The 18,811-nt window shown below is 41.0% G+C and overlaps 1 protein-coding gene across 1 annotated transcript; it reads left to right on the plus strand.

Moving 5' to 3' along the window:
• Positions 1-1,415: 1,415 nt before the first annotated feature.
• On the plus strand, positions 1,416-17,242 carry LOC135465946 (asc-type amino acid transporter 1-like). The gene is made up of 10 exons (XM_064743327.1): positions 1,416-1,541; positions 1,851-2,410; positions 6,776-6,901; positions 10,079-10,228; positions 12,210-12,331; positions 12,997-13,100; positions 14,360-14,456; positions 14,985-15,134; positions 15,719-15,896; positions 16,437-17,242. The coding sequence occupies exons 2-10, from the start codon at positions 1,972-1,974 to the stop codon at positions 16,493-16,495; spliced, it is 1,425 nt and encodes a 474-aa protein (XP_064599397.1). The 5' UTR covers positions 1,416-1,541; positions 1,851-1,971; the 3' UTR covers positions 16,496-17,242.
• The last annotated feature ends 1,569 nt before the right edge of the window (positions 17,243-18,811 follow it).

Here is an 18,811-nt window from a genome sequence, read left to right on the forward strand (position 1 = left end):
AGAAGATTTGTAAGAAGAATGCAAAAATGAGCTGGATACTACTGGCAGTAGTTGATACGAATGTACATTTTTTAATATAACCCTGATCCCATGACTCATTAAATATGTTTTCCTATTTTATCAAGGATTTTTGTTGGATTTGTGATTCATAATTTTGTACTGTTTGATTGTGCAAACTTCCGGGTAGCAGCATTTAAATTCCCTTCAATCACTACAAAGGGATAATATTCTGCATATGATGTTTGTTTGATTTGGATCTAATCGTTTTCAACATTATCTCGGTCACATCACGACGCTACTTAGTCAAATGTCGAGGGGGAGGTGAGAAGGGGGAGCGGTATGTGTCAGGCTATTCCAGTCCCAAAGGCGAAGGTTCTGGAACAAGGTTTTCAGACATATGATGACGAAGGAGTCCTTGGAGTGTATGTAATGTTCCTCCTTGTTGTAGGACGGATTTCCAGTGCTAGGGAAAGTAAGCAGCCCCGCCCGAGCCATTATACTGATACGGGTTGCACTATCCCCTTAATGCTGAACGCCAAACGAGGAAGTAACAAATTCCGCCTTTTCGGGGTCTGAGGTGTGACTCCACTCAGGACTGAACCTGGATCTACCGTCTCCGAAGCGGACCTTCTACCAACTGTGCTATTGTGGCAGGTCCCACTAAGGGCTACTTAAGACCCGCAAGCTGTGATGTGTCAGACAGCGATACGTTTTAGGAAATTTCTGGTGACAAAATCAGGGCGTGAATCAGAACAAAATACATATTTGACTCTTTTTTAATTCTTTTATCGTCAAGATTCATAACGTTTATTTTCCGGACATATTTTTAATACCCGTGTTTTTATGGTTTTATGAGATGGAATGTCTACCAATATTGGGACAAATATAGTTTATTAGAATTCATTAGCTAAAATCCAAGGTTGTCCATCGAGAAACCCACCCCATACTGAAACCAATGATAATCACAGAAGCCCCATATGACCGATAGAAACCATTCTGACAAGCTTCAGAAGATGTGCTTTCAAAACTGTTGTGTTGGCGTGTATTTGTAAAAACTTCCATTTGGTACATCTGACATTTGCGACTTAAAACGTGAACATGAATGATAGTGTAGAGGCTGCGGTTATACAGTGGGAAAAGGCCACATTTGTCGTCATGTAGACTTAATGACGAATTTTAACAATCGTGCCGTGGAGAGTGTGATCACGTGGTTCTGTTAGGGACGTCCTTTGTTCGTATTTGCTGTTGACTAAATTCAAAGAGTATCACTTTACAATGAATACTGTGTTTACGTACGATAGCTACATACATACTGAATAATGTGTTTTTGAGGGCGGTTTAAATCTGGGGCGAATATTTGTATCAGAGTGAATAGATGCTATAGGAAGATGGCGGTATGTAAAGGCCTTTACAATTATACATACCATTGAACGATTTCGACTGTGGAGATATACTCTATAACATTGGTAGGGTTTAACAGTATTGTCGTTATTAGGGAGTAGTCTCTCTGGATATAGCACCGACTCCAGTGCTGAGAATTGGTAGGATTTGTTACAATATTATATTGATGATATTATATATCGATGATTTTAATAGAGAAAATGTTTATTATTTATAGGCTCAGTTTTCAAAATATAAGTTTGACGATATATTGTATTACAATACTATATATATCAATCATAGGCTTTGTTTTACAATATTGTGCTAATGATATAGGCTGTGTCTTAAAATATTATATTACTGACATGCGGTAAATGACCTAAAACTTCACTGAAAACATTGCATTTTTGCAGATAAAAATGCGTGTGTAAATATTATTTTTGGTGCTGAAACTAACATTTTCCTCGTAGGATATCATACTGCTTTCCAAGACACCTGACAACACCTTCCTAAGATCAATAGAATCCTCACAATCAGCCTCTGCACGTACATGCATGACCTGTGACGGAAGTTGAGGGACTTCTCACCAATATGGCGACTTCACCGCAGAGCGGACAGGCGACCGAACTGAAGAAAACAGTTAACTTTAAACAGTGCACGGCAATTCTCATAGCCTTAACGGGACACATCGCCATCTTTATCCGTCCCTCAGACATTCTGGCGAACATCGGCTCCATCGGTGGCTTCTTCATATTTTTATTGGTGAGCGGCCTGACATGTTTACTCCTGGCCCTGTGTTTTGCCGAGGTCGGGACGATTTACCCGAAAGCCGGCGGTCCTTACGCCTTCGTGTTGATCGTGTTCGGTAGTCTGCCCGCCTTCATAATCATGTGGGGATACATATGCCTTATTGTGGGACCCTTCTGGGTTATCATGGCTCACACTGCCGTTCTATACCTGGTCAAACCATTCTACCCAAACTGTGACCCCCCGGAGACCGTCCTCAAATTACTTACAGCCTGGACCCTGGGTAGGTATATGTACCACTATACATATTTCAGCCAATGTCAATTGTCGAGTTCAAAGCTGTGTCGTTTAATAAAGCTAGCGATGTCCAACATCATTTACCTTGAATTACTTAGCCTTATTAACTCTTCAAAGCCCTGAGCCTGGGTTCTAAGATATGCATGATTCACGTCCCAGTCAGGTTCCGGTTTACAATGCTCCGAAGTTACTGATGCTGAAGTGCGTTCACTGGCCGGCGGGGTGAGTGAGTGAGTTAGTGAGTGCTTGAAGTTTCACGTCGTACTTAACAATTTTTCAGTCAAATGACGACGAAGGAGTCCTTAGAGCGCATGCAATGTGCCTCCTCGTTGCAGGATGGATTTCCACCGCTTTTTTTTTCATCTAGTGCTGCTTCACTGAGACGACTTACCGAAGGCAAGTAAGCTGCCCCGCCCGAGCCATTATACTGATACGGGTGAACCAGTCGTTGCTCTATTCCCTTCATGCTGAACGCCAGGCGAGGATGTTACAACTTCCTCTTTTAAAGTCTTAGGTGTGACTCGACCCAGGATTGATCCTGGATCTACCGCTCCTGACTGGCCGGCGGAAAATCCCCTAGCTGAGGAACGCGAACCGCATTGCCATTGCCATCATTTCCAGTCGAAAAAGTAGGTTTCTGAACAATTTGGTATCTATAGTCAGGGAAGGGAGAATACGAAGCCTACAGCTCAGTATCAACCTTGCTGGTAGGAACATGGGTTTTCATACTGATGTTATTTAAAGTTAAAAAAAAGCTAAATTGTGACGTAAGGTTCATCATACAGGCAACTGAAAACTATGCGTAAAAATACTTTCATTTTTTTTTTGATTTTTCTATGAGTGTTGAAAGGCATTCAAACATTTGAAAACTATGATGGGCTTTATGAGCCATACTGACGATCTATAGGAACTCTGACGTTACATCACCTTTTTTTCCTGATGTTCATGAGAATGAAGGCATTTTTGGGAACATTATTTCAGCAATCTTTCACTCATGGGTAAAAAGACTCGTTCCAACATTAGGTGTCGTCAAACAGTTCAGAAAACTTCCTGTGACCTCTGACAGTATGGTCCACAAAGCCCACTTTAGAATTCAAATGTGTGAGCGCCTTTCACTCTTTTCACAAAAATCTGAAAAAAATAAATGAAAGCATATTTATATACAGTTTTAAGTGGTCTATTTAGTGATGCCTACTTCGATTGTTAGTGGTCTTGTCCTTTAATGAAAGATTCAAGCAACTCTATGAACAAGACATGCTATAAGCCGTAACACTAGTATGTAGTGGAACTGAAGAAGATTTTGTTGCCTTTGACGTTAATACAGCAATGACCGGTTTTATTTAACTAAAAACAATTGATGATAAAATTCCATCAGTTAAATCTTTGAGAGGAAATAGTGGTATTTAGAGTAGTGAAATACCATGTGGATATGTCCCAAAACACATTGAACGTCTAGTTCTTCAGTGAGACGTTTGAGTTTTAGTAAAAATCCACATGTAGCTAACGTATGGATTTTTTTGCAACTTTTTTGCAAATATGTTTTCCAAAATGACTCTACCTTTTACAGCTCCCTCGTGAAGAGGACAAGTACAAGTTTGGTGATACAGCTTCTTGACTCCGCAATAAAGCGAGCTTTGTCTGTGGATGCTGTATATTGGTGTGGTGTGAAGGTGCATATGGGCACCTTTCGATGAGATAAGATTGAATTGTTTCTTTGATTTGTGTTTTACGCCGTACTCAAGAATATTTCACTTATACGACGGCGGCCAGCATTATGGTGGGAGGAAACCAGAAAGTTTCCTCCCAGAAGGATTGTTGTTGTACAAAAGCATGATAGCAATAGTTCTACCAGACAAATGTAATATTGTTTTGAGCTTTGTTGGCGGGAACAATAACGTATTTCTCATCATTATTTAGGTCATCAAGTCGACCTACATTTTGTAAGACGTTCACAACTTGCTTGGCTCTTGTGTGACCATTAGTATTTATAAGATGGCTTGCATACACAATCGTTTTCTTTACAAATGCCAGAGACTGAAGGTTCTCCCTTGTCCTGTTTTACCCCTTTTTTTAGTCTCCAAGTGCCGAAAGGACAACTTCTTATTAGCTTTCATATTTATGTTTCCAGGCTCCCTATACCTCAAACATCTCACAGGTATATTTCGAAGGTAATCATTGATTACAATATTAAGATAACTCGACATGTTAACATGGATAGTAGGTAAAGTTTGACAATTTACAGTCACATTTGTATCTACAAGATGTGTACTCAGACATCACAAAATCTTTGCTTTCGCGTAAGACACTCAGTCTATAACGAACGTCAGACTGCGCGAACAGCCTGACAAGCACCGTCATTTGATGTTACGTCAGGCTCTACAAAAACTGGTAGGATCCCTGCCTTACCTTTTGCATATTTAACTAATTCTTTGAATCCGATTGGTTGCTGATTTATGTGCAGTAACCGGTTTAATATTTTGTCCTATTTAATAGATAAACTGTACAGGCCATAAATCAAGTTTTGAACCAGCTTAATCCATGGATGATATTTGTACACATAAAGTGGAATACGCAATCTCTGAAATCCGCTGGTTAAATTATATTATAGTTATATGTTATAGTTATTTCATGTCAGTTTTTCGTAATTTGCTCATATCTTGAAAAATAATGGAAGTGGCAGGTTACATTGAGCCATATTCATATCATATTGGCATTTAAACAATTAAACCTCTGATCCCGGGATCACGAAGCTATCCTAGATTTAAGTCGAATTTTAAATTTTAATCATTTAAATTCAGTATATTCCTTTATTTTTGCTGAAATTTGTCGTAGAATAACTTATCTAGAAATTACGTTGTCTTGCGATATTTTGAGCTTGTAACATCAGAAATAGCAATTATAAAATGATCTGGAATTTTGACTTAAGCCCAAGATCGCTTCGTTATCCCTCGGACTGGGTCTGAATATACTTGAGTACACATGAATGAGATGCTGTATGATTATAAAAAGCAGGGTTAGTGGACATACTCAAAATCTTAGATTTTAAACTAACTTTGTTGATATTAAATGTTTGAGAGGAACGGTACATAAATTGTATGTTAATCTGGACATTGGTACGCTTCAGTGGTGAAAGCATATTAAGTCTTGAGTATGTTCATGAAATGGCAGAAATTTGAAACACGATGTAGTGGTTAACGGTTTATTGGCTACGCTTCTCCATTCCTATCTTTAGTTCCATTGTCTTGTTCTTGAGCCCTAGACAAGACTGTTGTAATGAGCTGTCGCCATTTTCACCAGATCGCCTTGTTTTTGTGTCCCCGTCACGGTGGCTGTGATCAGGTATCTGCATTTTCACTGTGTCGTCTTGTCGTTTGCCTCAGCCTCGGTGGTTGTAATTGGTTGTCTGCATTTTCACTTTGTCGTCTTGTCTTTGTACTCCCGTGACGGAAGTTGTTTGTATTTTCACCTTTTTCATCTTGTCGTTGTGCTCCAGCCTCAGTAGGTTGTGATTAACTCTCTGTACTTTCGCCTTATTTTTTTGTCTTTGTTCTCCAGTCACAGTGGTTAATATTCAGCTGTCTCCAAACTATTAGGTCCCCAATCCCTATCGTCTTGTCCTTGTTCTAAGGTCACGGTGGTTATGATCAACTGTCTCTACCCAAACTTATCGTCTTGGCTTTGCTCTCTGGTCACAGTGATTGTGATCATCCGCCTGTAGTTGTCCCTCCCATCGCCTTGTATTTGTGCTCTAGTTAGGGTGGTTATGATCAACTCTCTGTGCCCCCCCCCCCCCCCCCTACGCCCTATCGCCTTGTGTTTTGTCTCCAGTCATAGGGACTGTGATAACTGTCTTGTATTTATGCTGTATTTTGTGATTAGCTGTCTGCATTTTCACCTTGCCGTTTTGTTTTTGTACTGCCGTCACGGTGTTGTGACCATTTGTCTGTAATTTAACCCTGTCGTCTTGTCTTTGTGATCCCGTCACGATGGTTATGATCAACTGACTGTATTTTCGCCGTTATATCGTTTTGTATTTGTTCTCCAGTCACGGTGGTTGTCATCAACATTCTGTATTTTCATCTTATCATCCTGTATTTGTTCTCCAGTTACGGTACTTGTGATCAACTGTCTGTACTTTCGCCTTATTGTCTTGTCCCTCTTCTCCAGTCACGGTGGTTGTTGGCAATTGTCTGTATTTTTCATATTATCGTCCTGTCAATCTTCTCAAGTCACGGTGGTTGTGATCAACAGTCTGTATTTTCTTCTTGTCACCTTGTATTTGTTCTCCAGTGACGGTGGTTGTCATCAACAGTCTGTATTTTCATCTTATCACCCTGTATTTGTTCTCCAGTCACTGTGGTTGTGATCAACTGTCTGTACATGAAGTACATCACCCGTGTCCAAACGTTCCTGAGCGGAACCAAGATGGTGGCCATGTTGATCTTGATCATCGTCGGTTTGATCCAGTTTGCACAAGGTCAGTGAATGATCAGTTTCAATGTTGATCCGAAATTATGACCGCATAACCTTTATTTTGGTAAATATATATAGGGGTCATGTCCGACATTCGTATACCATTCGTAGCCCGTAAGCGGCGTTCCAAGTCGATAATCGCAAGATCCATGTCCAAAACAACGTTTAACACTAGTTTCCAAAGACAAAGGTATGTAAGAAATTATACAAATAGGAGATAAAGCTGGTAACACACAAGAAAGAAGTGGTCATCAGTTTTCAATGATGCCCGGCAGACAGAGGATGTTCCAGGCATGAACTCCATATCAAAGTTCAAATCCGTAGTCCATGAATGAGTTCCAGGTCAAATAACAATTAAACAAGGTATCTCAGTCGCGCTTTGATTGCAACTGTTCATAAAGGCATCATGCTGCCTTTACGGCCCCTATCCCCAGGTTAAGCGGTATTTGATACAGTTCAAAAAATGACGAGCGTTACAGACCTTAACCGAACATTCTAAGCAAATTATGATAATTAGAAGCTCGTCTATAGTAAATTTATGTTAGTAGTTGTATGGTAGAACGTTTCAGCGTCAATATATTATACCATCATATCCTTATGTTGTTCCTTGCAACTCCTTCAGAACTCATTGCCGCACACACACACCCCCATTGTCACACATCTCCTTGTCACAAGACCAATTGTCTCACACCGCATTGTCTCACACTGCATTGTCACACACCCAACTATCACACACTGCATTGTCTTAAATATCAATCATAGTCACACGTGTAATTGTCCCACACCTGACTCATACATTAAATTGTCTCGCACCTCAGTTTCTCGTGCCCACCCTTCATGCTTTATACCTATGTTGCAAATATCATTTCAGTCAGTGTTGGCTACTGTAATATATAAGCCTAAACACTTCCTTATTGTGTACTGTATGCTTGACACCGATCGACCAAACTATACTACACTGTTGCTCAAGTTGGAATGAAATATTTTTACCACTTTTATAAACTGACGGCCAAAAGAAACTTTACGACTCCGTGAGTTAAATTTAACCAGCCTTTGTAGCAAATTAATACCAAATTATTGTAGGAAAACATTGTACGAAGCATATGCCCATGTGCAACAATTGTCATATACGTCCACACGAATTTGTTGGTAATAAGTGGTATAAAAACTTTACACACAGTGTGCTGGACTTGCACACTGACCTAAAAACCACCAAAGTAATTTCTCGATTGACTCCAGAACAACGCGAGAGGGCCCTGGGTATGGTATCCATGGGAGCCACCCATGCCCACGTTGCAAGAACCTTCGGCTGCTCTCGTGTAACTGTGTCAAACTTCATGCAACGTTACAGACAGACAGGGCAGACATCGGACAGGCCAAGAACAGGCAAGTCTAGGGTAACTACGCCCAGAGAAGACGGATACCTGCGCACCTTACACCTGTCGAACCGCTTCCTGACAGTGACGTCATCGTCAATAAAAGCCTTAGGTCCAGGAGAATCATAGCTCACGGAATTAGGGCCTATCGACCATTCAGAGGGCAGTTGTTGACAGGTGGGCTCGAATTGTACGCCGTTGACAGCGACGTGATTAGCAACGTGTTGTTTTCATGGATGAAAGCCGCTTCTGCCTGTTCCGAGCCGATGGCAAACGTCGAAGAGGCAAACGAACGGCTGCATCATGCGTCCAGGAGGTGGGTACCGTTTGATGGCGGCAGCGTGATGGTGTGGGATGGGATTTGTGGAGAGGAACGGACACCACTTTTCATCACCTACGGTAACAGCTCAACGTCACGTGGATGAAATTCTACCTCCTGATTCAACAGCAGCCAGGTGGTGTCCTGTACCAATATGACAACGCCAGACCCCATACAACTGGAGTTGTGCAGAACTTCCTGGATGCCAATGATGTCAACGTCTTGCCGTGGCCTGCACGTTTCCCCATATATGTCCCCCATAGAACACCTTTGGGATATCATGGGTCGTCGAGTAAGACAACGGCCACACCTTGCAACCAAGCAAAAAGAACTGGTGTTCGTTCTCCAAGATGAATGGCAACGAATCCCTAGTCATCTCATCAGACGACTGACTTTTTCTATGCGTCAGAGAGTTTTTGCATGCATTGAAGTAAGGGGTGGCCACACGTGATATTGATAGGTTTTGATATTGACTAATTTTAGAAATAATCAACTTTCACTTGTTCACTTGTAAAATGATTTGAGGGCTGCTTGGTCCGTTCTTACTCGAGACTTCAATATCTAAAGTCATTGGTCTTTTCAATATATTAAACTTCAGTCATCCTGTTTTTTGCTTTGGCAAAATAAATTGATTTGAACTCTTTGTAAAGTTTCTTTTGGTCGTCAGTTTAGATTGATTCTTATAGTATATGTTACATGTATTTATGACATCTGAGGTGTATATCACCACAATACTTGATTGTTCAGTCTCTTCAGAACTGCATACTCAGCCTGAACTAAAGACTGAGAGCACAATCATTACTGCCGAGTGCGGCCACCCCTGGAGGAAATCGGGGCCTCAAGACGTTGGGGGTACACTTTCCACAAGGTTGTTAATGATGTCAATGGGCGGGGCTTCCCACTCAGTCAAGAGCCTCAGCTAACTTTTGTTGATTTTGGAGCTGATTGTTCCTGCCATTGATGGCTCGGCCTAAGACATCCCAGGCATGCTTGATAGGGTTGATATCTTTGGAGGAAGAAGGCTTGAAGAAATTCTGTCACTGCAGCTGCCCTGTGCGGCCTAGCGTTGTCGTCTTGCAGTCATGATTTGTTTCCATAAACCCTTCTTGCGAGTGGAAGGCAGTGGTTTCCCAGAATGCCCACGCACACGATGGCGTTGACGTTTCCTTCCGGCATCACCAGCGGCGTTTTCCCTCCATCATTAATACCGGCCCATATTATCGTTGAAGTGCCACCATCTTGAGCCCCTCCCTGAATATAGTCATCTCTGAGGTTCTCACCACGTAATCGTCGAACCCTTTATCTTCGATCTACACGGTCAATGACGTAGTGGTTCTCGTCCGTAAAGACGACATGTTGCCAGTGCCCGGGCAGTTATCTTCTGTGCTCTCTAGCCCAGCGTATTGGAGCAAGTCTGTGTTGAGCACTTAGGCGTGAACATTTGGTCTTTCGTCTTGCTCGGTAACCATGTTGTGGCAATCTTCAGTTCACAGTTTGGCGGGAAACGTGGATTCCATAGTGCCTTCTCCACAAACGACGAAGACGGCTCGTTGGCATTTTCCGGTTTCTACTGCACATATTAAGCAATCGGCGATCATCTCGTCTGGTAGTGTGGTCGTGCTGGAGATTTTCGTGTCCTAAAAATAACCCATCTCTCGATGACGTTGGAGGATTTTATAGACCGCACCCTGTAATATGCCGACCAAATCGGTGACTTCGGCTTGTTTTACCTTCTCCGTTGGAGTACAGGCACTCATTGGCGTATTGGCAATGCCGTTGGGCTCGGCATATCCTAGAAAACCTATGTGTCAGTTTTTGTTGTGAAGGTAACAGCCAATCGTGAAGAACGTGAGCTCCTTTCATACGGGATTTGCGCAAGGAAGAGAACAAAACATCAGACGTCTGGTCCTTTATAGCTCCCAGCAGAAGGCTTTGTTACATAATTCAAGATTTGCATGAATTTGTTTCACTCAGGTCGTGGGCACGCATTATAAAATCATTAACCGGCTCTAATATAATTACTGAGGCGCTCAGAGAGAAATAAATTTGAAGATAGGGCCTGAAATATTTTTATTTTAAATTTATGAGCAGCAGTGTATATAAAATGTTGTCTTCCTTCTTTGATGGCTATTAGCCTGAGATTGTGTAAGGTAAATTTCACATGATCAGCATGCTTTTCCTCACCTGAGCTATTTATTTGACTGGTGGTTATTCCGTATTCAAAAATATTTCATTTATACTACGGCAGCCAGCGTTATAGTGGGAAGTTATCAGGCAGAGCCCGAGATAAACCCACGGGCGTCAACAGGTTGCTGGCAGAACTTATGTACTGCCAGAAAGAGAGAGCAGTATGACCTGGACTTGGCTTTTCTTCAAAAATCCCGATGGAGATCTTTTTTAATCCTGTGTCATTTACAGCAGGTGACTTTACACAGCTTGGAATCGCATGCTATTTTTGGCAGAATAATTTATGTAGTTAGCTTACTAAGTACTGTTAATTACCGTTAATTACTGCGACCTACTTTATTGTTCTCTACATGTCAGTGTCTTCATTTTTTTTATCCCTACACAGGAGAGAGGGCTAATTTCGATGACATGTTTGCGGGCACGACCACCGACCCAGGCGGATTTGCTATGGCAATCTTTGCTGGAATATTTACCTATGGTGGCTGGTGAAGCAGATTTCTAAGTGAAATTTTCACTGAAAAACATCTGAAAATCTGAAAACCTCTCTGTCTCTCAGTATTACATTCAATTGCACTTTACTATTGGGGCCCCACATACAGCTTGTACAGCATTGGAATTTCAATATTTATATTTACATTATCGCTCTCATATTTCCAACTCGTTCACACTGGGTGGGTTTTTTTAATAGTCCTTGTGACACATTTGTCTGTACTGCGTAAGTCAGCTATGTTATTACAATATAACAATGATAATTACAAGTTTTATCATTATAAGGCAGGTATTATCAAGCCTGCTGGAGGAAGTCAAAAGACCTAGTCGGTAAGATACAGCAGAGCTTCTTTTCACCTAAACGCCCGATGTCATTGTGTCATTTGTATATATGAATTTTCAAACTAAATGAATGATTATGGCTTAATATAATTAAAAACGTACAGCATAGAGAGTAAAACCAGAGTAGCGACGACTGTGTGGTAGCTGGCAAATGGTCACACGTAACTGATGAAATACGGCCTCTTGTCTATTTACCCCAGTCAAGGTTTTATTCTGACTGTTTATGTAAATGCGTAAATAGCAGAAATTTACATGCCCCCCCCCCCACCCCAACACAATGTTTTAAGCAGAATTAGGTACAAAATCTTTCAGGTCGTTTATAATATGATATGGGCTTAGGTAGCACTCTACAGATAGGTCTTATCTAATCATGAACAGAGAATTTGTGGATTAACCCGTTCATGTGATTTCATTCCAATGATTCCATTCTGGTGGCCATTCGTTGGTACATTGCGTCTTTTAGTATACATGTAATCCATAATTCTGACTACCACCATATACGCGAAAATTCTTTATTAAACTAACTTCGATAGTAAAAGTGAAAAATTCTTGAGTTAGGCAACTATGAAATACAAATTAATAAGTTTTTTGCCCCAGAGACGTACCACTGTCCCTGTACACTTCGTTTGCCGTCCTGATCGGGTTCTACATCCTCAACAACATGGCCTACCTGACACTTCTGACACCACAGGAGATGATCCACTCTAACGCCGTAGCCTTGGTGAGTGCATCGTAGACTTCACAGGAGCCTTGGTTCTCATCGCAAACCAGTAAGACCGTAGACTTTGCAGCGTAGGAACGGTTTTTAAAGGTGGAACATCGATATTTACCTTTGTATTCTTCCTAAAAGTGTTTATCGACTGCGGTTGTAGATCAGTAAGTGTGTCAGGTACCGAGGGAAAGTCGGTGGTTTTCTCATAAAGCTACCCACCATCGTATAAGTGTAAAATTCTTGAGTGCAGTGTCACACATCATTGAAATAAATAAATAAGTAAATAAACAATTGAATAAATAAACAAATAAATGTTTGTTTGTGCTACGAATAACTGAATCAATTCAGGACTATAGCCGTCAGCTGTAAGCTAATCATGCTAAAACAACACTTTTGTAGCTAGGGTTGATGATAGTGCAGGCATGAATACATCTTGCTGAAAACGTAGCTTAGGCAATGCCAACTTGGCTCACAGATAAATAAATAAATAAATAAATAGGTAGTGCTGGACAAGAGAACAGGTCATTTGAAAATGTTACTTTCGGTATTCCATTTCAATTCTATCCAGCAACAGCTTTGTTCTTCTAAGACCACAAGTGAAAAGATTTTAAGTGTGACTTTCGTGTGCAATGTATGGGAGCTTAAAGTGTTATATGTTATTGTTTGTCTCTAAGATGTTTACGGATCGTGTGGCCCCGCCCCTGACTCCTGTCATCTCCATTCTGGTGGCCGTTGCGGCCATTGGCGTACTAAATGCTTCCATCTTAGGTCATTCCAGGTAAGGCTTCCACTAGCAGAGAAAAAAGCACCTACCATGTCCTCGATTATAAGGTCTGTTAGCGATTTAGCTGGCACCCCGCCTTTAAATATTGTATTATACATTTTTTCTATTTTACTATGTCAATGCCTGACCTACATTTCCCCCCTTTTGTACGTTATATCCTGCACTGTAATTCAGTTGAGCGTTCTCAAGGCTTTGTTAAACAGGGTATACATATGCATCGGTGTTGTAAACCTGTTGACGATCAAACCATCCAGAATATTTTGTACGTTAGTCTATAAATATTTAGCTATTAATCAAGTTCACTTGAAAGCAATCATTTATTCAAGTCCATTTGAGAGCAGTCACATTTACCGTCATCCACCGTTAAGAATTTTGCTGGGTTTGGAGACATGGGCTTTCATGCCATTCAACACTTGTACTCCATTTTCTGTACAGAACACTTTGTGAGCTTGTGTTTCGCCACTTACTATTTTTGGAGACGTTATGTTGAAGCCTGTATCGCTCATTGTCTTTGTGCGATTACGTACATTTCATCCGGGTTTACCCTGAAAAGGACTTTGTGTATATTTCTGAGGCATGAAACATAGCTCGACACCTCGGCATCACAGACGCCACTGAGAAGTTACACATTAACAGGCAGTTGGTGAATAAACCACTTATAAGACTGTCATCCGTAGATTGGGGAATTGATCTTAACGGTGGATTCTATATTTACGTGGACTGACTAGCCTTTGAAAGCCGGAATATTCCACCCGGATTTGGGGGCTGTAAGCGTCGTCGTGTTTCTTTGTTCGATCTTGTGTAAGGCCTATCGCTGATCTGAGAGTTAAACAAGAAAGTTATTTTTCATCTGTACTTTCCGATAGTGGCACACTGACACATTTGCCAACAAACACCATTGTGATTTAATTCAGTCTGTGGACACATCTTGCCTAGAACAACGGCTATCTTCGCTGCATGACGGACAGTCACCATCATACGTGTAACCGACAACTTTGGTGGCCTAATGATAGAGCGTCGGCCTCGAAGACTGGAGACCAGAGGACTGTCTATCTGGTTATTTTTCTCATATTTTTTTGGGAACACGTGAATTACCTTTGAAATGTGTCTCTCGATTATCAACTTTGGGACATTCCTTCATTGTCTATGGATGGTATACGTATGTCGGACTTGCCGCTTAGATTCGAAATGTTGCCAAACCCCAGTATGGACTTTTACTGTGGATAGTGCTGTATTTTTTTCTTTTCCCACAGATTAGCATTCGCCGCAGCAAGGTCCGGTCATCTCCCTCGAGTCTTCTGCATGATCAACCGGAAGTACCTGACGCCTTGGCCTGCCATTGGCCTACTGGTGAGCACGTGGTTTTATTTGCTTCCTGTTTAGAATCCTGCGTCCATCAAACACAAAGCAGAGGAAACACACATTGTAGTTGTCAGGTTCCCATACTAGCTAATTTCTAAAGACATCAAAATTACAAATATACTCCAAGTGCTGGTAGACTTGCATCCCCGAGGCCTAATCTCTTTGAATTGTTTTAATGTGATTGTATATTAAATGTGATGACAACACAGCATTTTGAGTATTTCTAGACCAGTGACGTCTAATAAATTGTAATTAACATCACTTTTTTTTATCTAATTCTGCCTAAGCCAGGGTTCTAGGGGGCGTGTGAATTGCTACTATGCAAGCACTTACGTGAATAGTTAGAATAAAACCCTGACTGAGGTAAATTGACATGAGGTGACCATGTTTAAACCGGCAGATTTACTCTATTGTGCCGTAAAGTGGCGACGTCGTCACATCGCAAAGGGACGTCACTCTGATGTCGTACTGTTGGACGTATTGTTCCGTGACAACCCGTGCCTTTCCTTTCCACAGTTGCTCATCTCTCTGACCATGCTGTTCACCGGTTCTGTGTCACTTCTCGTCGACTTCATCAGTTTCTTTTCCATCTTCCTATCCCTTACCGTTGTTTGCTGCCTGCTCTTCCTCCGATGGTCCCAGCCAAATATTCACCGACCGCTGAAAGTAAGGCCTTTTTAAAACATTATTTGTAAGTGCAGCAGGGCCTCCGCTACCGAGTGGTTAGGGTGCTACTGCAGTGCAATGACTATCACCAATGCGGTGGCTGTGAGTTCAAGTCCAGTTGAAGCTGGCCTCCTTTCCGGTCGTACGTGAAAAAATCTCCCAGCATCCTGCAGAAGGTGGTGGGCTTGAGTGCGGCGTAAAACACCAGTTAAATAGATAATACACATATAAGTGCAGCTGTTATTGTTAACAGTTCTGTATGAAATTCGCCGCCGCACTAATAACTCTACATAAATACAATTTTACAATAATGAATAGTTGTGAGTTTTTTGAGAAAATGAACAAAACAAATAAACATGGTAGCAAAAGTTCCATATGGGTAAAAGATGTTTGCGTTTAGAGCATCTGATGAAATGTGACGGGCGTGGTATCAGGAGCACAGGGATGGAAGTCGACAAAATATAGAGATTCCAGTATTTGTAATTGACACTGTTCCAATGAGTCAGCCCTAATGTGAGTGAAAGTTTTGATGTATTCATTCTCTGACGTGAACAAAGTGTTTAATTTTCTTAAATCTCTTTCAGCTAAATTTGGCCATTCCCATTTCGCAACTTTTCGTCACTATCTTTGTGGAAGCGTTAGCCATTTATACACGTCCGCGGAAGTTGGGTCTGGCCATTCTCATCGTCGCTGCCGGACTTCCGGTCTATTGGGTGGGAGTCTGCTGGAAAAACAAACCTAGGATGATACGTAGGATATCAGGTAAAAATACACCAACTGTCTAATCCGTGCTATTTTATTACATGTAGTTCGGCTGTGGATTTAAGTTTAGTGTCTAGTGAAGGATCATGGATCACTCCGGTGGTCTTCGCCCATAGGCCTGACCACCGTACGGTGTAAGTGAAAAACGATCTCGAGAACAGCTCTAAACAGCATGCAGCCAAGGAATATATACAGCCATTAACTGCCACAAGTCACATGGCACCTTGTTATTACAATATATCGAGTTTTATAATTATATAATCCTAACTTTAAAAACTTCTGTAATTTATAATCCTGGGGCCGATTCCACAAAGACATTTCTGGCTTAAGTCAAAATTTTAAAACGTTACCACAATGTTAAGTTTTCGGTAATGGAAGTTGGAATCTTGATACATTTGTCCTAAGATAGCATTGATGAGGTGATCAAAATTTTAAATTTACAGGGCTAATAAGCTCTAAAATTATGTTTCAAATTTTTGACTTAAGTCTAAAGTGGTAATGGGCCCTTTTGTTATCTGCTATATTTTTGTCTGTTTTCAGATCAAATTACTCGCGTAATACAATGTGTATTTGACGTGAACTATCCTCAGAACATTTGATCTTCCTATCAGCACAGACTATGGTGCCCAATTTGTCGCGTATTGGTGCCCATTTTGTCGCGTATTGGTGCCCATTTTGTCGCGTATTCCAAGACCATGTCAGTTATTGTGGAGGACTTCAGATCTCATCCTGCTGACCGGAAGTGGTGATTTATGCGGAGTGCTTTGGGAGGTAAATGTGGACCACAAAAGGGTACATAATCATGGAACAAATTGTGACATGCCGTCAAACGTTTGAAATCATATCTGGAGACTGCTGGACACTTCAGCACCATGAATGTGGTCCAAAATAAAACAAACATTTCTTTGCTGTGTAGACCGCCGCCTTTAGTACCTTTAACATCTGAGCTTACTTTTTATGGTCCACCCCAGATTTTTATGAGAATGACTAGAACTTTGCCAGAAGGATATTAGCACCTGATTTATTGCTGGACTGGTTGCCAGTAGATCTTCAGGACATTTGACAATACTGTTGGACCAACTGCAAGTAGATATTTTCGACATTTAAAAATACTGATTCAACGTTAACCAGAATATCACAATTTAAACAGCTTCTTTCCGATTAATTGCTTTACCATTTGTCAATAGATCTCCATGACATCATATTTAGGGCTACTTCTTGACCGTTTGCTAGTAGATATTCAAGGCATCAGATAACTGCACAGTGCCAGACACGACATCGGAAAGTACTAGAATTAGATTCTACTTCTGTATACGAGTGTACAAATGTGCAAGTTTGAACACAACTCTGTCCATGATGCTTTTTTTTTTATGAATGGCTTTGTTGGATAGTAAGATTAAATGTTTTTTTCAAATTTACAAGACTCTTTTGATTTACCATTAACCATGTCGTTCGGTTCGATCCACATTTTTTCTTCTGAATTATAAGGCACAACGCGAGTGCAAACCTCCCCGTGGATCATTACAACATAATCTTGTGCATGTTTTGTTTGATTTGGGTTTAACGTCGCTCATATCACGACGGGTTGCCCTCGCATCAGACCAGATCCAATAACGACACAGTGCTGCCTCACTGGAACGCCATGCCATGGACACCAGACATGACGCTCCATCCAGTCACATTGTATGGACACCTGGTCGATCAATACTTGGCCTCGTTTTCTCATACTGAGCAGCAAGATTACTGATGTTAGTCTTTAGTACGAATCTATTTAGGATTGAACCCCAGTTCTCAGTATTTGTCCTCCAAATAGGGAAGAATCCCTATCCAAATCAAATAATGAAGTCCTGAACCCGGATCCGGAACCAAACTTTTAATGATTTACCATTAGCCCAAACATAACGTTTGCCAGAGATAATTTTGCGTGCATGTTTTGTGTGTGCGAATCCTGAATTCGCTGGTTTAATTTTTTTTTGTTTTTAAATGAGAGGTCTAATTGAACGGTCCTCCCTCCACAAACCCGATTGTTGGAAGGCACTTGTAAATTTTCTCACGTAGAGCATAGAACACCCACATTTCCGACACGGTGAGCTTAAAATGCAGAACAGCTCATTTTCGACCCAGATCCTGGATCTACCGCTCCCGAAACGGACGCTCTACCAACTGCTATCCGGGCTGGTCATAATCTAAGAGATTCGTATATTACTTATTTATTTATTGGACTGGTGTAATACGCCGTAGAATATTTTCTTATACGACAGCGACCAGCATTACGGTGAGAAGAAACAAAACAGAGCCACGGGGGGGGGGGGGGGTGGACCCACGGCAATCCACAGACTGCTGTACCACTTGTAGACCAAGAAAGTGCATTTTAAGTCAGTAACCACAAAGACCCAGTTTTCTAAACTAAGCTTCAGTTCCCAACAAATCTTGAAGGAGCAATATATATAAATAGTAAATAAAAACCGATAACATGTACCTTTGTCAAGTTACTAACAAAACTTTACCACGAATGACGAACATACTTGAACGCCAGATTGGAAAACTGCCTTATCAGTTGAACTACGGACCAGTGTGGTTCTGTTCTCGTACAGTGAAGGTTAGCCGATAACAGAACTTTGAATAGAAAAAAAAACAAATCCTGTTTCAGCGAGATGTACAATGTAATATATCTATAAATTCATTTTATATACAAAATAAGTACAATTCAGACAATTTTTAATTTTTCTTACCCAACAATTTTCATTCGCTGCAGATGACATTCCATTCGAGGACAATTTCCGCAGTAACAAGAAAAACACAAACGTACGAATTACGAACTCTTGATTAGAATAACAAAGAAAAACGTAAAACCAAAACAATTTCAAGGATGTTCACGTTAGCGCATTGATTTCACAAATGCCTTTGTTTTGTCG

Source organism: Liolophura sinensis, chromosome 5 (genome assembly GCF_032854445.1).
Source record: "Liolophura sinensis isolate JHLJ2023 chromosome 5, CUHK_Ljap_v2, whole genome shotgun sequence".
NCBI classification, from domain to species: Eukaryota; Metazoa; Mollusca; class Polyplacophora; order Chitonida; family Chitonidae; genus Liolophura; species Liolophura sinensis.